This window comes from Ambystoma mexicanum, chromosome 5q, assembly GCF_040938575.1.
Source record: "Ambystoma mexicanum isolate Mex_15411 chromosome 5q, UKY_AmexF1_1, whole genome shotgun sequence".
NCBI lineage: Eukaryota > Metazoa > Chordata > Amphibia > Caudata > Ambystomatidae > Ambystoma > Ambystoma mexicanum.
In genome coordinates this window covers 694,641,570-694,654,839 of record NC_090933.1, presented here as the reverse complement: position 1 = coordinate 694,654,839, position 13,270 = coordinate 694,641,570, and the positions used below count along the sequence as shown (strand labels likewise).

The 13,270-nt window shown below is 43.3% G+C and overlaps 1 protein-coding gene across 3 annotated transcripts in view; it reads right to left on the bottom strand.

Moving 5' to 3' along the window:
- The window catches only part of C5QH8orf34 (chromosome 5q C8orf34 homolog), a 1,794,780-nt gene that overhangs the window by 510,742 nt on the left and 1,270,768 nt on the right, over positions 1-13,270 (bottom strand). For all 3 annotated transcript variants that reach the window (XM_069621157.1, XM_069621156.1, XM_069621158.1), the window contains exon 9: positions 8,398-8,483. In XM_069621157.1, coding sequence (XP_069477258.1) covers positions 8,398-8,483 — 86 coding nt within the window. The remainder of the gene's footprint in view (positions 1-8,397; positions 8,484-13,270) is intronic.

Below are 13,270 nucleotides of genomic sequence, written 5' to 3'. Positions count from 1 at the left end.
GGTGTGCTCTAGCAAGTCCTGGTGTTCTTTTTGGAGATCACCCAGTCCCTGGTGGGCCAGGTGATTTTCTTCCATTTTTCTTCTTAAGTGGCAGACTTCCTGGCCAAAGGTGTCCCTTTCCTGACCAAGAGCTTGAATTTGTGACACCAGGTCGTCCCTTTGCCTTTGGAAGGCACCAGCTTTCTGGCGCTCATGATCAAACTCTGCCTGGGTATCCAGGTCTTTCAGGATCAGTTTATTGCTCTCCTCTTTCTCTCTGTCTAGTTGGATTTGCAGGGTGGCTACCTGCTCTGTGCATGCCCTGTTGAAATTGATCTGTTGCTCCAGCTTTTTCTGGCTCTGCAGTAGGGAGTCCAAACTGTCTTGGCGTTCCTTCTGCAAAGCCAGAATTCTGGTATCCTGGTCTGTCTTTTCCTGCTGCAGTATATCCATGTCCTCTTTTATTTTAATGATATACTGCCTACTATCATTTTCTGACTCCTGGCTCCCCTGCAGCCTCTGCTCAGAAGAGACCAGGTCAGATTGGACCTTCTCTAATGCCATCTGTCGCTTATTCGCCAGATCTTGGCTTTCAATACATTTATCCTGCATGTCTCCCATATATAGGTACAGGTATGCCGCTATCCTAACCATCTTGTCTTGTTCATCCTTAGCTTTAGGAGCCATGTATAGTTCACTCAGGGCCACATGTAAGGGACCCTGATCCCTCCATGTATCTGACCCTGTTTCAGTGACCTGTTGCGTGATGGCCTGCAACCAGACCATGCGGTCCTGGTGAGTCCACTCACCACTCACAAATAACTTATGTAAGAAGTGCTCTCTGGCTATTTTCATGTCTACTAAGGTCGTCATTCTAGAGATTGGTCTCTGTCCTGACTTACAGAAGTTTGTATTTTATTTTTGCAAAACAGAACTTTTCCTTAGAGCGTTCCTTTGAGGAGTGCTTTACAGCATAACACAGCGTGGTGATCCGACCGGATATGTGTATCTGGTCAGCTGGCATGCTGTATTAATCTGCACAAGTGATAGATGTAACCCAGAACATCCCGGACGAGCCCCCACTTTGTAAGAGATATTCAATTCAACACTACAGCTAAGTCAACGCCTAGTCTGGAATACTGAATGAAAACCCTTATTGATATAACTTTATGTCCAGTTCATGAGTTCTGGATGACTACCCCTGTATAACACCCCTCTCTTAGAATCCCCCTGACCCCACTGAGCCAAGAAGTAGGTTTGTTTTGCAAATTTAAAAGATTTATTTGAAAAAAAAATTAAACAATGTATAGATATATCACACTTTGATAATAATTTAATAATTGATAGCACACTTAGGAATATGAGCAGTAATCAGCAATAAGCAATCCTACAATAGCACAGTTCTGGTGACTTATGACTAGGAACAGGGGAATAAAGTATCAGAGAATGCTTTATGGTTTCAATGAATTGCACAGATGAAAAAGAATGCAGCACAGAAATCGACTTGATAGGACTTCACTAAAAGACAATGTAATCACTTTTCTTTGAAAATTCACTCCCCCCTTTATGCAATATAAGGAGATGGAAAGGAGAGCACACAGTTCTCAGGAATGCAATCAATACAATTCAGTTCACCCCAGCAAGCTTAGACTACAGGTATGAGTTTGAAATACAGGCAAAATGCTTTGAATATGGTGACAATGCAGTGAGAAATATACTGAAAATGGTTTTAATTCCCTTTAGGAGGTTCAGGGTGAGTGAAATATACTTGGGATGAGTTCAGGCTCACTTTAGCAAGGATCTAGGAGTAACTAGCAGGTTAAACGAATTCTTGGCAAAGGAAAGCAATGAAGCTGCTGTTTTCACACGTGGCTGGATTTTTAACCAAATTGCAAATCGCAGTAAAATTCGCGAGTGCGAGAATCGTGATTACGGCAACAGTATGAGGAGTAGGAAGTCTGTTCTAAGCTCGTTGAAAAGCTGAGATTCTAAGCTTTCAGCAAACCAAGTTCCTTGCCCAAACGGTTCCAGAGATACGGACGATTAAATAAAGGTAGTTTTTTGGATTTGAAATTTTAAAAGTTCAAAGCGACAGGTTACAGCTTGCAGCTAGAAAATGACAGGTGACAGCTTTTAAAAATGACAGGTGACAACTTCTAGGAGGCAGTTCTGGTTAGATTAAAATAGCTTGCATTAGATTATTTTAACTAAGAGATTGGGTTCTGCACAGTTCTGCTAGGTACTCACAATATATTTAGAAATAGGCCTCGCCACGGATCTGGTCAGGTTTTGGACTGGACTCCGGTCTGGTCTCGGCACTTCACAGTGAACTGGGTCAGCTCTCTGGTTCTGCCAACAGCGGTCTGGGTCAGCTCTGCTCTGCTGGTCTAGCCTCTCTGGATTCTGGATACTGCTCTGCTTTCTAGGTACTGCTACAGGTTCTGGAGATTGATGGATTTGAAGTCTGGATCTCTGGATGTTGTATGGTCTGGCAGCATGCTCCGCAGCAAATGGATTTGAATTTTTTCTATCTGTCCTGACTGCCTGCTTTTATGTGTTTTGAAAGTGGGTGGAGAGGCTAGCTTTCTAGGCCCTACCCCTCTCCACTTGTCATTGGCCACTTCCTCCTCTTCCCCTTGATTAGGGGAATGAAATGAAGTGTCATCATGATGAGGTCTGTTTATGATACAGAGAACCCACCCCTGTCAACTTTACACACAATCTATATTTGACCCAAATACATATTTACACAGGTACACATCTGTTTAAAATTACACGCACCCATCACATATCACATGAGGTATACTCTGTCCAAATATGCTCTTCCTGAGAGCTTGCATTGAGAAATGGCAACTTTTTGCGCTTTTTGGTCGGGTTACCAATATCGGATTCTTATTCAAATTTACCCAAATGTGTGCAAGGCATGCAGGCATTAATTGATGAAGTATCAGACTTTTCACATGCAGACATTTTAAGTAATACCCTCTTAACTGCTAGTTTGCCCCCAGATCATACCACCGGTTCTATAGACCTCTTAAAATGTGGGCAGAAAAATCACAAGAATTATGGTATCATTTAAATAATTATGACAAGTCCGTACTATGAGTTATTCATCTTTTTCTAAAACCATATTCTGGCGACAGGGGTGTGTCTTTTCAGGTCACATGGTACAGAAACCAGTCTTTCCACTTTCTTCAAGCTCAGCCTCTGTCTCCAGTTTCTCCCCTCCCAGTTTCTGCCAAGAGGAAGCCATTTTTATGACCCCTGCAATAAACCATCTGCCTGGGTGAAGGGGGTTGCATTGTTCAGAGGAAGCCATTTTTACAACACCCCCAATAAAACATTTGCCTGAGTCAGGACAGGGCTTTGTTCAATTTCCTGCAGAGCCCAGGTAATTCAATCAGAGAAGTGTCATATCCCTTTTGGTGGGAACAGCAAAAGGCAGCTAGGCCTGGGAACACAGCTGTTGTGCAAGTCTCAACTCCTATCGGGGGTAGCTGGTGGGCAGAATTCAGTTTCATTAAGCCAGGTTTCAGATAAAATGTCACTTTTTGTTCCCCAGTTTAAGTCAAGACAATTTTTCCATATGCAGCTAGAATGCTAATTCTAAGTTCAAAACTATGACATTTCAACAGTGACAAACTATGTGACACTCAAAAGTAGGTCACTCAGTTAATTTAAACATTTTCGATTTTTGGTAGTTTTAAATCCAGTTTCAGTTAGGCTGCTGCAGACCTGCAGAGCTCAGCCAGTCTTGTTATGAACATTCAAGTCACTTCAGAATATAACTTTACATTGTATCCACCTCTCAGTAAGTCTTTCTTTGGCCTGCTTTGGGTTCATTTATTCAGTTTTACACAAAGGATGGTGGTTTTAAAACGCCGGCTTTCTGATAGTGGTGAGTACTGGTAATGCAACCATTTTGGGGATTTAAGAAAATGAATTCCCCACAGTTCTAGGTTGCTTTTGGCAATCAGCATTGCCATTCCCAATGGTTTCAGGCTACTGTGTGGGTAGTCCAATGGTGGTTTTAGGCAGTGCCCTTCTGTGCCCATAACATCGGCAAAAATGGGTGGCAGCCTATTCTTCATGCATTTCCCTGGGCATTTTCTGGGAAGCTCTGGCTATCATGATGTTTTCAATGCCAGTACTGCACAGTTTTTGAGGTAGGGCTCGGATGCATGGGTAAAAACATCCCACAGGGCTTTAGAAGGGACCAAGAGCCTTTCTTGTCTGCCTACGTCCTCCAGGGCATAGCCACTCTCTAGCTCTCCCCCCAGCCTTGTCCTCCCGGTAGCAATTCTCACAATCCTCCTCTCCCTAGGAGCATTAGCTGGTTTGCCTGCTTCCTCTGCGTCCAAGACACTGAATCAACTTTCCCAGCCCCTTTCATATCCCAGAGTCTGTGAAGTATTTTATAAGTGTAACCCTGATTGGTTCTTCCCCTATTGCTCTTTTATGCGACCCCGGGATGGTTAGTCCTTTCAATTTAAATTATTCGCCCTATTGGCCAAGGGCAGTGATTGGTTCATGGGGTAATGGTTTTTACTAAATGTTAATCAAAACCATGAGGGTTCATACGAGATCACAGCGTGCAGTGCCAGATTGGGAATCGCTACATTGAGTTTAGCATCCCTACTGCGTTTCGCAGATTAAGTGTTTTGCATGGTAGGGGCATTAGAGAAAAATGGCCAGCGAGCGCCCTGCTCCCTCGTGATGTATTCTGGGGAATGATGGTCCATCGGATGAGGCTGCACACGGCTGTTCTTGAGGCCAAGTTACTGCGTCTCTGTGGGGGCAGCGTGCAGGCAGTATCCCACCTCATTCACCCTCTTGTTGACATATTGGGTAGTGGCCGGGTCAATCCTGCCCTGTGTCTTGCTCCTTTCTTACAGGAATGTGGGGAGTTTCGCCAGCTGTGCCTAGCCCCCTGCATTTCAGAAGCTGGCTGGGTACATGCAATATGCAAAGCAAGGATCCCCAAAGGGGCACCATCTCTCCCCTCAACTATCAATGCTGAACCTAATTACTTGACATTCTGGAGGGGTTGGAAAAATCACTGCCTTAGTAATAATTAATATTTCTGCAGATCTGTTCCATAGGTTGACGTGGTTTACTCCACGCGAGTGCACCTAACAAATGCGTGTTCATTACTTTATGGTGTATAGACATAAACGTATGTCTGAAATCGGGACGCTCTCTTCTATCAAGCACTGCCATTTATCAGCCTTATGGCATTGGCTGACGACAGGCAGAGACGTTTTTATGGGAGGGCAAAAGGGGCACTTGCCGAGGGCCCCCACCTTAGAGGGGGCCCCACAAGGCTGCCTGATCTAAAGAAGTAAGACTCCTTTGTTCACCAGACTTAGATAGCACACATCAGGATGTTGTATGGCATGGTGCTGAGGCTCTAAACCTATTGCCTGCTTTTTTTGGCAAGTACATTCTGCCTCGATCAATTCATCATGTAATTCTTTCTGTGTTCACTGTGTTATGTATAGTTTGTGTCTTCCCTGGGGCACAACTCCTGTAGCATTCTTTGCTTCCTGTGGAAATTATGTTGATCATGTGCAATAGGCAATTTTAAAATGCATATTGGTAAATTGAGTGCCACAATGGTTTAGAAGTTAGATCAGTGTGTTAGGCACAAATTGCAGAGATATGTGTTCCTATGCAAGATTAGAATAGCACATTCCTGTATGGCTGGCTGAGCCTTTCCTATGTCTGAAGTTTATAAACCTGCCTGCATATGTACATGGTCTTCAGCACCGCAGGTGCTATTATCAGCAATGTACCTGCACCAGATAGGGGTTGCTATAAAAACGAACATGTCATCCTTCTGGTGAAGGTCTAGACATTAGTTTGTTCAGGTGGGGTGTTGTAAAACCTAGGCAATCACCTTAAACAATGAGCATAAACTGTTAGTCCAAGAGATAAATAAGTATACAAATTTGGAACCAAAGCACTTGTATCCTGGCGTTGCCAGCAAACAATACAGTGATCCTGGTCAAATCATCTAATATCTCGTATATTACTGTACTGGCTTCTGTGAAGTTTGCCTCCTCACATGCTGGTGGCATCGTTTAGCCCATTACTTGATCTTTCTTCTTATGTAGGCCATTTGAGTGGAAGGGGTGGTAGACAGAAGGGAACGGACCAGGTGGTTCAGGGCTCGGGCAAGCATATTTTACAGTCTGCTCGTTTGACACAAAAAACGCTTTGCATTTTTTTTTAAAGCCAAAGGTTTTTCTACACATTTATAAATGACAATTTCACAAGCCAGTGTATTGGAAGTATGTAAATCTTTAAAACACAAAAGACAAACCCAGATTAAACCTGTTAAATCACACTGATTGGTTTGCTGGTACTTATATACTTCTCGTGTTGATGGCGAGAATGAAGCTAGAATCATTCTGTGCTACACCCTTCTATACAATCTTGTTTTTAAAAATTGCCATGTTTGGTAATATGATTTGTGTACTTTCCAAGTCAGTTTTATAAAATTAGATTATTTTAGTTCATGGTAAGAACTGGTAATGAAAGTGTTCAAATGCAGAAATTGCAGAGTTGGCACAAATCCCTGATTCACCAGCGTGTGTAATGCTGGGCATCTAATGTAATCTTGTTTTGCCTAGCCTCTCGAAATTTCCAGTCCCCAAACCTTTCAAAATTGTCAGCCCTTCAGAGTGATTTCCTTCTCAGGGTATGATCTTCAAAACAGCCTCACTCATGGTGTCACTGGATACAGTGTTGCTTTCACAATAATAGTGAGTATTGATATATTGTACACCACAGGAACTTATTCCTTTGATCTCTAATGGCAACACTATTTGAAAACCACGCCCCACTTCTAATCTCAGTTTGTCTGGATACAGACACCTTCCTGGTAGCTTCTAATCTGCACTCACTATCCATGCTATGGTATGTGTAGCGTTCTCCTTCCTTCCAGTTGGTCTCCTCTGTCCATGTGTGAGCACTGTTGCATTCTGTGAGGCAGCAAATGTGAGATCTCTCTCTATTCTGGGTTGCATGTACCTTTTACATACAGCCCTGCATTAATAATACAGGCTGCATACCTTCCTGGATGCTATTGATAAAAAGTCTCCTGTATCTATGCTAGAACAGAAGTAACCCCTTTGTAGACTGATAATGTTGGCCTTCAAATGCTACTTGTTTATTATTCTGATTAGAGCAAGAATGAAGAGGGTGAGGGGACTTAAAGGGTGTAAACACTCTTATTTGTAATGCTGTGAGGCAGCATATCGACCTATGGGTTGTGTTTGTGGTGGGGACGGCAGATATTCTTGATCACTTAATTCCTTTGGTTTGGTGGAGGGGGGCCCCAAAGATGTCCGTGCCCAGGGCCCCAAAAGTGCTTAAAATGGCCCTGACGACAGGCAAGAGAACCTTTATTTATGAAGGCAAAGCGATGCTCTTTTGGTCCAATTTTAAAACCACAAAACATGCTGCTCGTGATCAATTTTATTTGCCAGACTAGAACGATGACGCAGAGATGGAACAAAACATTAGCTTTCGAAATCCCATAGACTTTTCCATCGGCTAGTGCATGGCTGCATTTCGCATCGTTCATGGTGATACTCGAACCGCCTCTGATGAAGTCGTCCATGGGTCTTCGAAAGTTCATCGGTTTTCCCATGTGCGCATCACATTTCTAGTTGCTCCGATAGAACGTATCGCCACCTCACGTTGGGTGATTAGGGATGAGTGCACGAGATATTCTGATGAAGGTCCGAGCGTCCTGCGTAGTGCACCACCTAGCGGCTGCCAACATGCGGCATGCTTCTATTGCATCCATCCATTCGTTTCAGGAAGTGCTGCTCGCAACTATGTCAAGCCATGAAAAAAAAAATGAGAATTGTGGTTTGCTTATTAAAATTAGTTATGTGAAATACTGCTCGCCCAATACTTGTATCATACATTTTCCCAACAATCAGCACAGGGATGCTTGGATCAATACTTATTGGAGACCAGTAAGAATATATACTTATTTACAAACCTCTGTTGATGAAAGGCTGAGTTTACCTTTCATGAAACAGAACATGCGCACATCGCACTTGCAGAGTCCACAGATGCTGCACTCACCATTTGTGCAGATTTAATTTACAATGTAGCGAATAAGAGCATAGGTATTTTATGTAATCGCTTGTTAGTTGCCATATTTCAATTTTGACCTGTAACTAATACCACATTAAACACTGATAGATAGGTTTATCTTATGGTGTGAAAGGTTAAACAGAGTGGATGTTGTACCCGCTGCATGCATTTAGGACCAAGAAAATCAAATTAAGTACCGTGGTCAGCATTCTGTTATTTTTAGCAACTACACAGTATCTACACTCTTGGTGAAAATATATTTTAGAATGTTTCATATCCAGCCACTCCTCAAAGTAAACTCACCAGCAGCATCAGGGACAGTCTGTTCGGAAGAAAGCACCCCGTGAGAAACATCCTCTGCGCCCTGCACCAGGTTTTCTCCTTGCAGTCTGAAAGAATGAAAGCACATCGAAAACAGTTTAGAAACAGTATAACAAAATCAGCTTGCAACAAGGGGCATGCATTCATACGAAAATCAGTGCTTCATGTGTGGGTGTGTTTTGGCAGGGCTCAGCCCTGGAACTTATTTCTGAGCCCCGCACTTATTGTCTCAAACTCACTTTAATTCTGAAATGGTGCTAGTGCATCTGTCAACCAATGAGCAGGCGCGAGCTGCAGTGTATCCCCAAATATGTCGACACTGCGGGGAACGGCTATAGGCGGTGGCTGCAGTGGTAGGGAAACTGCCCACTCGCAGTGTCACAGGAGTGCTAGAAAATGTCTGGGCCCTGGCACTTATTTATTTCACACATTAAGCACTGACGATAAGATTGCAGAAGTCACCAGCTGGATCTTACAATGTTCTCAATAAAAATGTCATCCACCTAAAATTAGAGCTAACAAGTTGAAAAATAATACCAAAGTAACGACAACGAAGAAGAACGAACATTTCACTAATTACAAATCAGATCCTACGGATTGACACACCGCAGAGTTCACTCCCCTACCATTCAACATGGGATGTAAAGTATGCAATTAAAATACGTCCCCTATCACTACCGAAAGGCGCTTAAGCCCAAATTGGCACAGAAGCTCTACACATTGGCCTATTCCGCATCCTAGCACATAACATGGTAACCGTGCACAGTTTCTGGCCAGGCCGTGATTCACAGAGCGTTTTCCAATGGGGTTTTGCTATTATAAAATGCTCCTGTGAATGGTCTCTATTCTTATTCCCCATTTCGATTTCTCATTTATGTCCACCGCTTTCACATACACATTAGTTAAGTTACCCAATTCTGAAAGAATTGTGCACCTTAAATAATTGCGCTTTTCTCAGTTGCCCGACCCTCTTAAATGGGCAAGTCTGCGCATTAATGCTGGTGACCAGTGCGCTACTTGGAAGCTGCGCGCCAGTGCCAATATGTTCATGGAATGTAATGTACAGTACTTGTAGCGCCCGGACTAAGGCCCAAAGGCATCTAGGCGCAGAGTAAGGACCACCCTGGTGTGCTACAAAGCCAAAGAGAAAAACTAGAGGAGATGCGTTTTCAACGCTTTTTGAAACTGAGAATATCCTGCAATCTCGTTCATGAAGGTGGGTAAGGCATTCCACATGGTAGGTGGTAAGGCATTCCACATGGTAGGAGCAAGAATCGATAAGGAGCGGCCCCCTTTACGGACCACAAGTGGCCATGCCAGACCACTCGCGTACAATAAGGCAGTGTCACAGTTTTAGAGGCTCCACATACCCAGGTGTACTCTGGGGGCACAGTACACTACCAGCATGCAATATTTTAATTACATAGCATTCGAATGCGCGTCAGGTTCAGCAGACGCAAAAGGCACTTCTGAAATACCCACATATTTAAATGAGGGAGTGTCCCAACTAAAATAACGGAGCATCCATCTTTCTTACAAAGGCCCCAGTTAACGAGCAGGAGTGGGTTCTCGAACACATCTCTGGGTTTTAGAAAGTGCTGACAAGCAACCAACAAATTAAACTTGATTTTGGAATGAAAAAGTCATCAATGAAAGAAAACTGCATACCAATTTCATAATAACATGGATCTTCCAATGATCTCAATAAAAAGGTCATCCACCTAAAATTAGAGCTACCAAGTAGAACAATAAAACCAAAATAAGGACAACGAAGAAGAACGAACATTTCACGAATTACAAATCAGATCCCACAGATTGACACACCGCAGAGTTCACTCCCCTACCATTCAACATGGGATATAATGTATGCAATTAAAATAAGTCCCCTCTCACTACTGAAAGGCGTTTAAACCCAAATTGGCAGATAGATCCCAAAACCTCTTGCATTACTCGTGAGGCAGCAGGGAGTGGAGTGGGGTGGGGCCGAAGAAAGCTGTTATTTGTCCAAAACCATTCCTGGGAAGGCCTTGTCCCCCTCTGCAAACCTTGAAGTTATATCAGGTTCTGGGCATTAAAAAGAATTGAAGACCTTAGACTGTTTAACAAGGAGCTCCCACTTTTTGAAGAACATTGCTGGAATATTTGTTTTGGTGCCATGAGATAGGTTCAAGCAGACAACAATTTGTAATCGACTAATGTAACACCAGTCATAGCTTGTATGAATCCTACTATGGCAACAAAACCCGATCCGGCGTGCTGGATTGGGTGGTGACACCCAGGAAAAAAGTTGTAGGCCCAAAGAAAGCAAGGGCCTTAATGATGAGCCGAGGAACCATTAGCGATCCGGCCCACACAATCAATTTGAAGATGTGGTGTTGATACACAAACATGTTTGTAATATGTGAAGGTTCACGTAAGTCACTAGAAGTGCAGCTTTTCAACATCAAATTAATGAATGGATGGATCCAGGTTCACTTTCAAGACTTGATTGCCTAAAGTGCAATAGCTCGATGACAGCCATATAGAAATAACACATTGCACCAAGGTACACACTCGTACAAATCTGGATTCACTAGGGATACATCCAAAATACTCACACCCAAATAATCTATCTGTTGCAATAGTGGACAGAGAGTACATAGGTATGGAAATGGCGAAAATGCTGTCCATCATTATTATTTTCATATGGTTTTCCTCCCAAGGGTGACTTAAATGTCCGAAATGCATTGAGGCAGTACATTACCTTGACTGAAAAATTGCATATAGAGACAAAAACAGAACATATTTTTGATATTTGAAGTAAAGATTGGTTATAATATTTGGTACCATAGCAGCTTCAAAATGGTCGATGAATTGGTTTCCTTGTCAGGGGAAAAAATAATTCAAATTTAAGGAGGGTGGTGACCCCCATAGTTCTGTGTTGTGGGATTTTTATTCCTATTATGTGTGTGGCTTTAGGCAATAGTGGGTTTTTAATATACAATATTATGAAGTTAGTTTACGCAGTGTTCTGCAGAAAACTAGAAAGAATGAGAGTAGTTGCTCTTACATATCTGAATCCAACTTTATAACATGTTTTACTGTTCACTTAATGCTTATTTAATATTTTAGGCAATACCACCCGCACATTTAATGCAAGTCAAAGAGCGTTTACACCACTGCCATAAAGATAGCGGGCTGCACAAACAGCATGCCCACAGGAAAATGTGGTATAAAAGAGTTTTTATTTTCTGACAAATATTCTGAGCAGCGAGCTAGCTACTGTTAATGTTATGTTAATGTTAAAGGACATTTGTACCGCGCACTATCACCACCGGAGTGGCCCCTGGCGCTTTGGCGGCTCTGAAAGAGGAGGAGAGGTTGAGTTAGTGGGAGGAAGCAGGAAAAGTGCAAGAGAGCAATGATGTGCTGTTGGCGGCCTCAGCCCAGTGGGTCCGTTGGCTGGGCCTGGGGAGTTTGTGGCCAGTAGTCGTCGTGTACTGTTGTGCAAGACTATGTGTGTTTTTGTTTTGTTGTTGCAATGTAGGTGAGTTTGTGCGGTTTGTTGTGCTGTAGGTTTTGGTTGTGTTTCGTTTGGAGTTTGAGAGGTGTATGCAGAAAGGGAAATTGTTAGTGGGGTTGGTTAGTTTGCGTCTCTATCCTGAATTGAGGCGCTCGGCTTGCGTAGTCTCCCCTGATGCGGCTCTGTCCTGATCTGGGTCCAACTGGCATACTGGTTCCTTACTCCTCTGGCAACCACCTCTAACATGTTCTCTTACAGCTCCCCTTATCCTGCCTTCATACTCCTGTGGCCTGTGCACCTGGCAATGTCAACCTCTCAGGTAGTGTGGTGATTGCCAATATATCGACAATTCCACCCCACTGTGATACCTGGCGGTAACTAAGTGGTGGGGGAAAGTGTTGGTGGGATTGTCTGAGGTAGTTGACTCAGTCTCAGTGCGTGCCGCCTGTGTTCCAGTCTATCCGGTGTCACCCGTCCAGGTCCCGTGGGAGTTACCCTCTCGGTTCGGGGATGTCCGTCTCCTTTCCGGTTTAGTCCTCCTTTTTCTGGTTTGGTTTCCAGATTCAGCCTGTGGTGTTGAAGAGCCAGGTTTTTTGCGATTTCCTGAATTTTAGGTGATCTTCAGTGTTTCTTATTTCTTTTGGGATGTTGTTCCAGGTTTTTGCAGCTAAGTGGTAGAAGGAGGTGCCTCCAAGTTTTTTCTTAAGGTATGGTTTGAGTTCCAGGTGGATTTCGTTGCTTGATCGAAGGGGTCTTGTTGGTTTGTAGACTGAAATTTTCTTTTGTAGGAATTCTGCTCCTTGTCCGCTGAATGCCCTGTGCGTTATGCACATTGTTTTGAAGGTGATGCAATGTTTTACTGGGAGCCAGTGTAGTGTTTTTAGGGCTGGAGTGATGTGGTCTCTTCTGGATAGTTTGAGGCGTAGTCTTGCTGCTGCATTTTGGATCTGTTGCAGTTTCTTCAGGAGGTATTCTGGTATTCTGAGGTAGAGGCTGTTTGCATAGTCGATTTTTGACATGATGAGGGCGGCGATAGTGAGTGTTTTGTGCGTGAAGGAGAGGAAAGGTAGAATTCTTCTTGACGGAGGAAAAAGCATTTCTTCACTGTTGCATTTATTTTTGGTTCCAGAGTTAAGCTAAGACAGTAGTCACAGCTAATAGGAGGATCTGATAGCTTCAGGATTTCCAGCACTCTTCTTTTACTCCTCTCTTGAGTACTCCCAGGTAGCTTCTGGCACACAAGGTATCAATAACATAGAAAGACCTGTGAGGGGTCAGAAATGGGAGGCGGACTACCTTGTAAAGGTTTTTCAAAACGTGCCATTTTATTAGATTTGAAAGGTTGGGTAAACA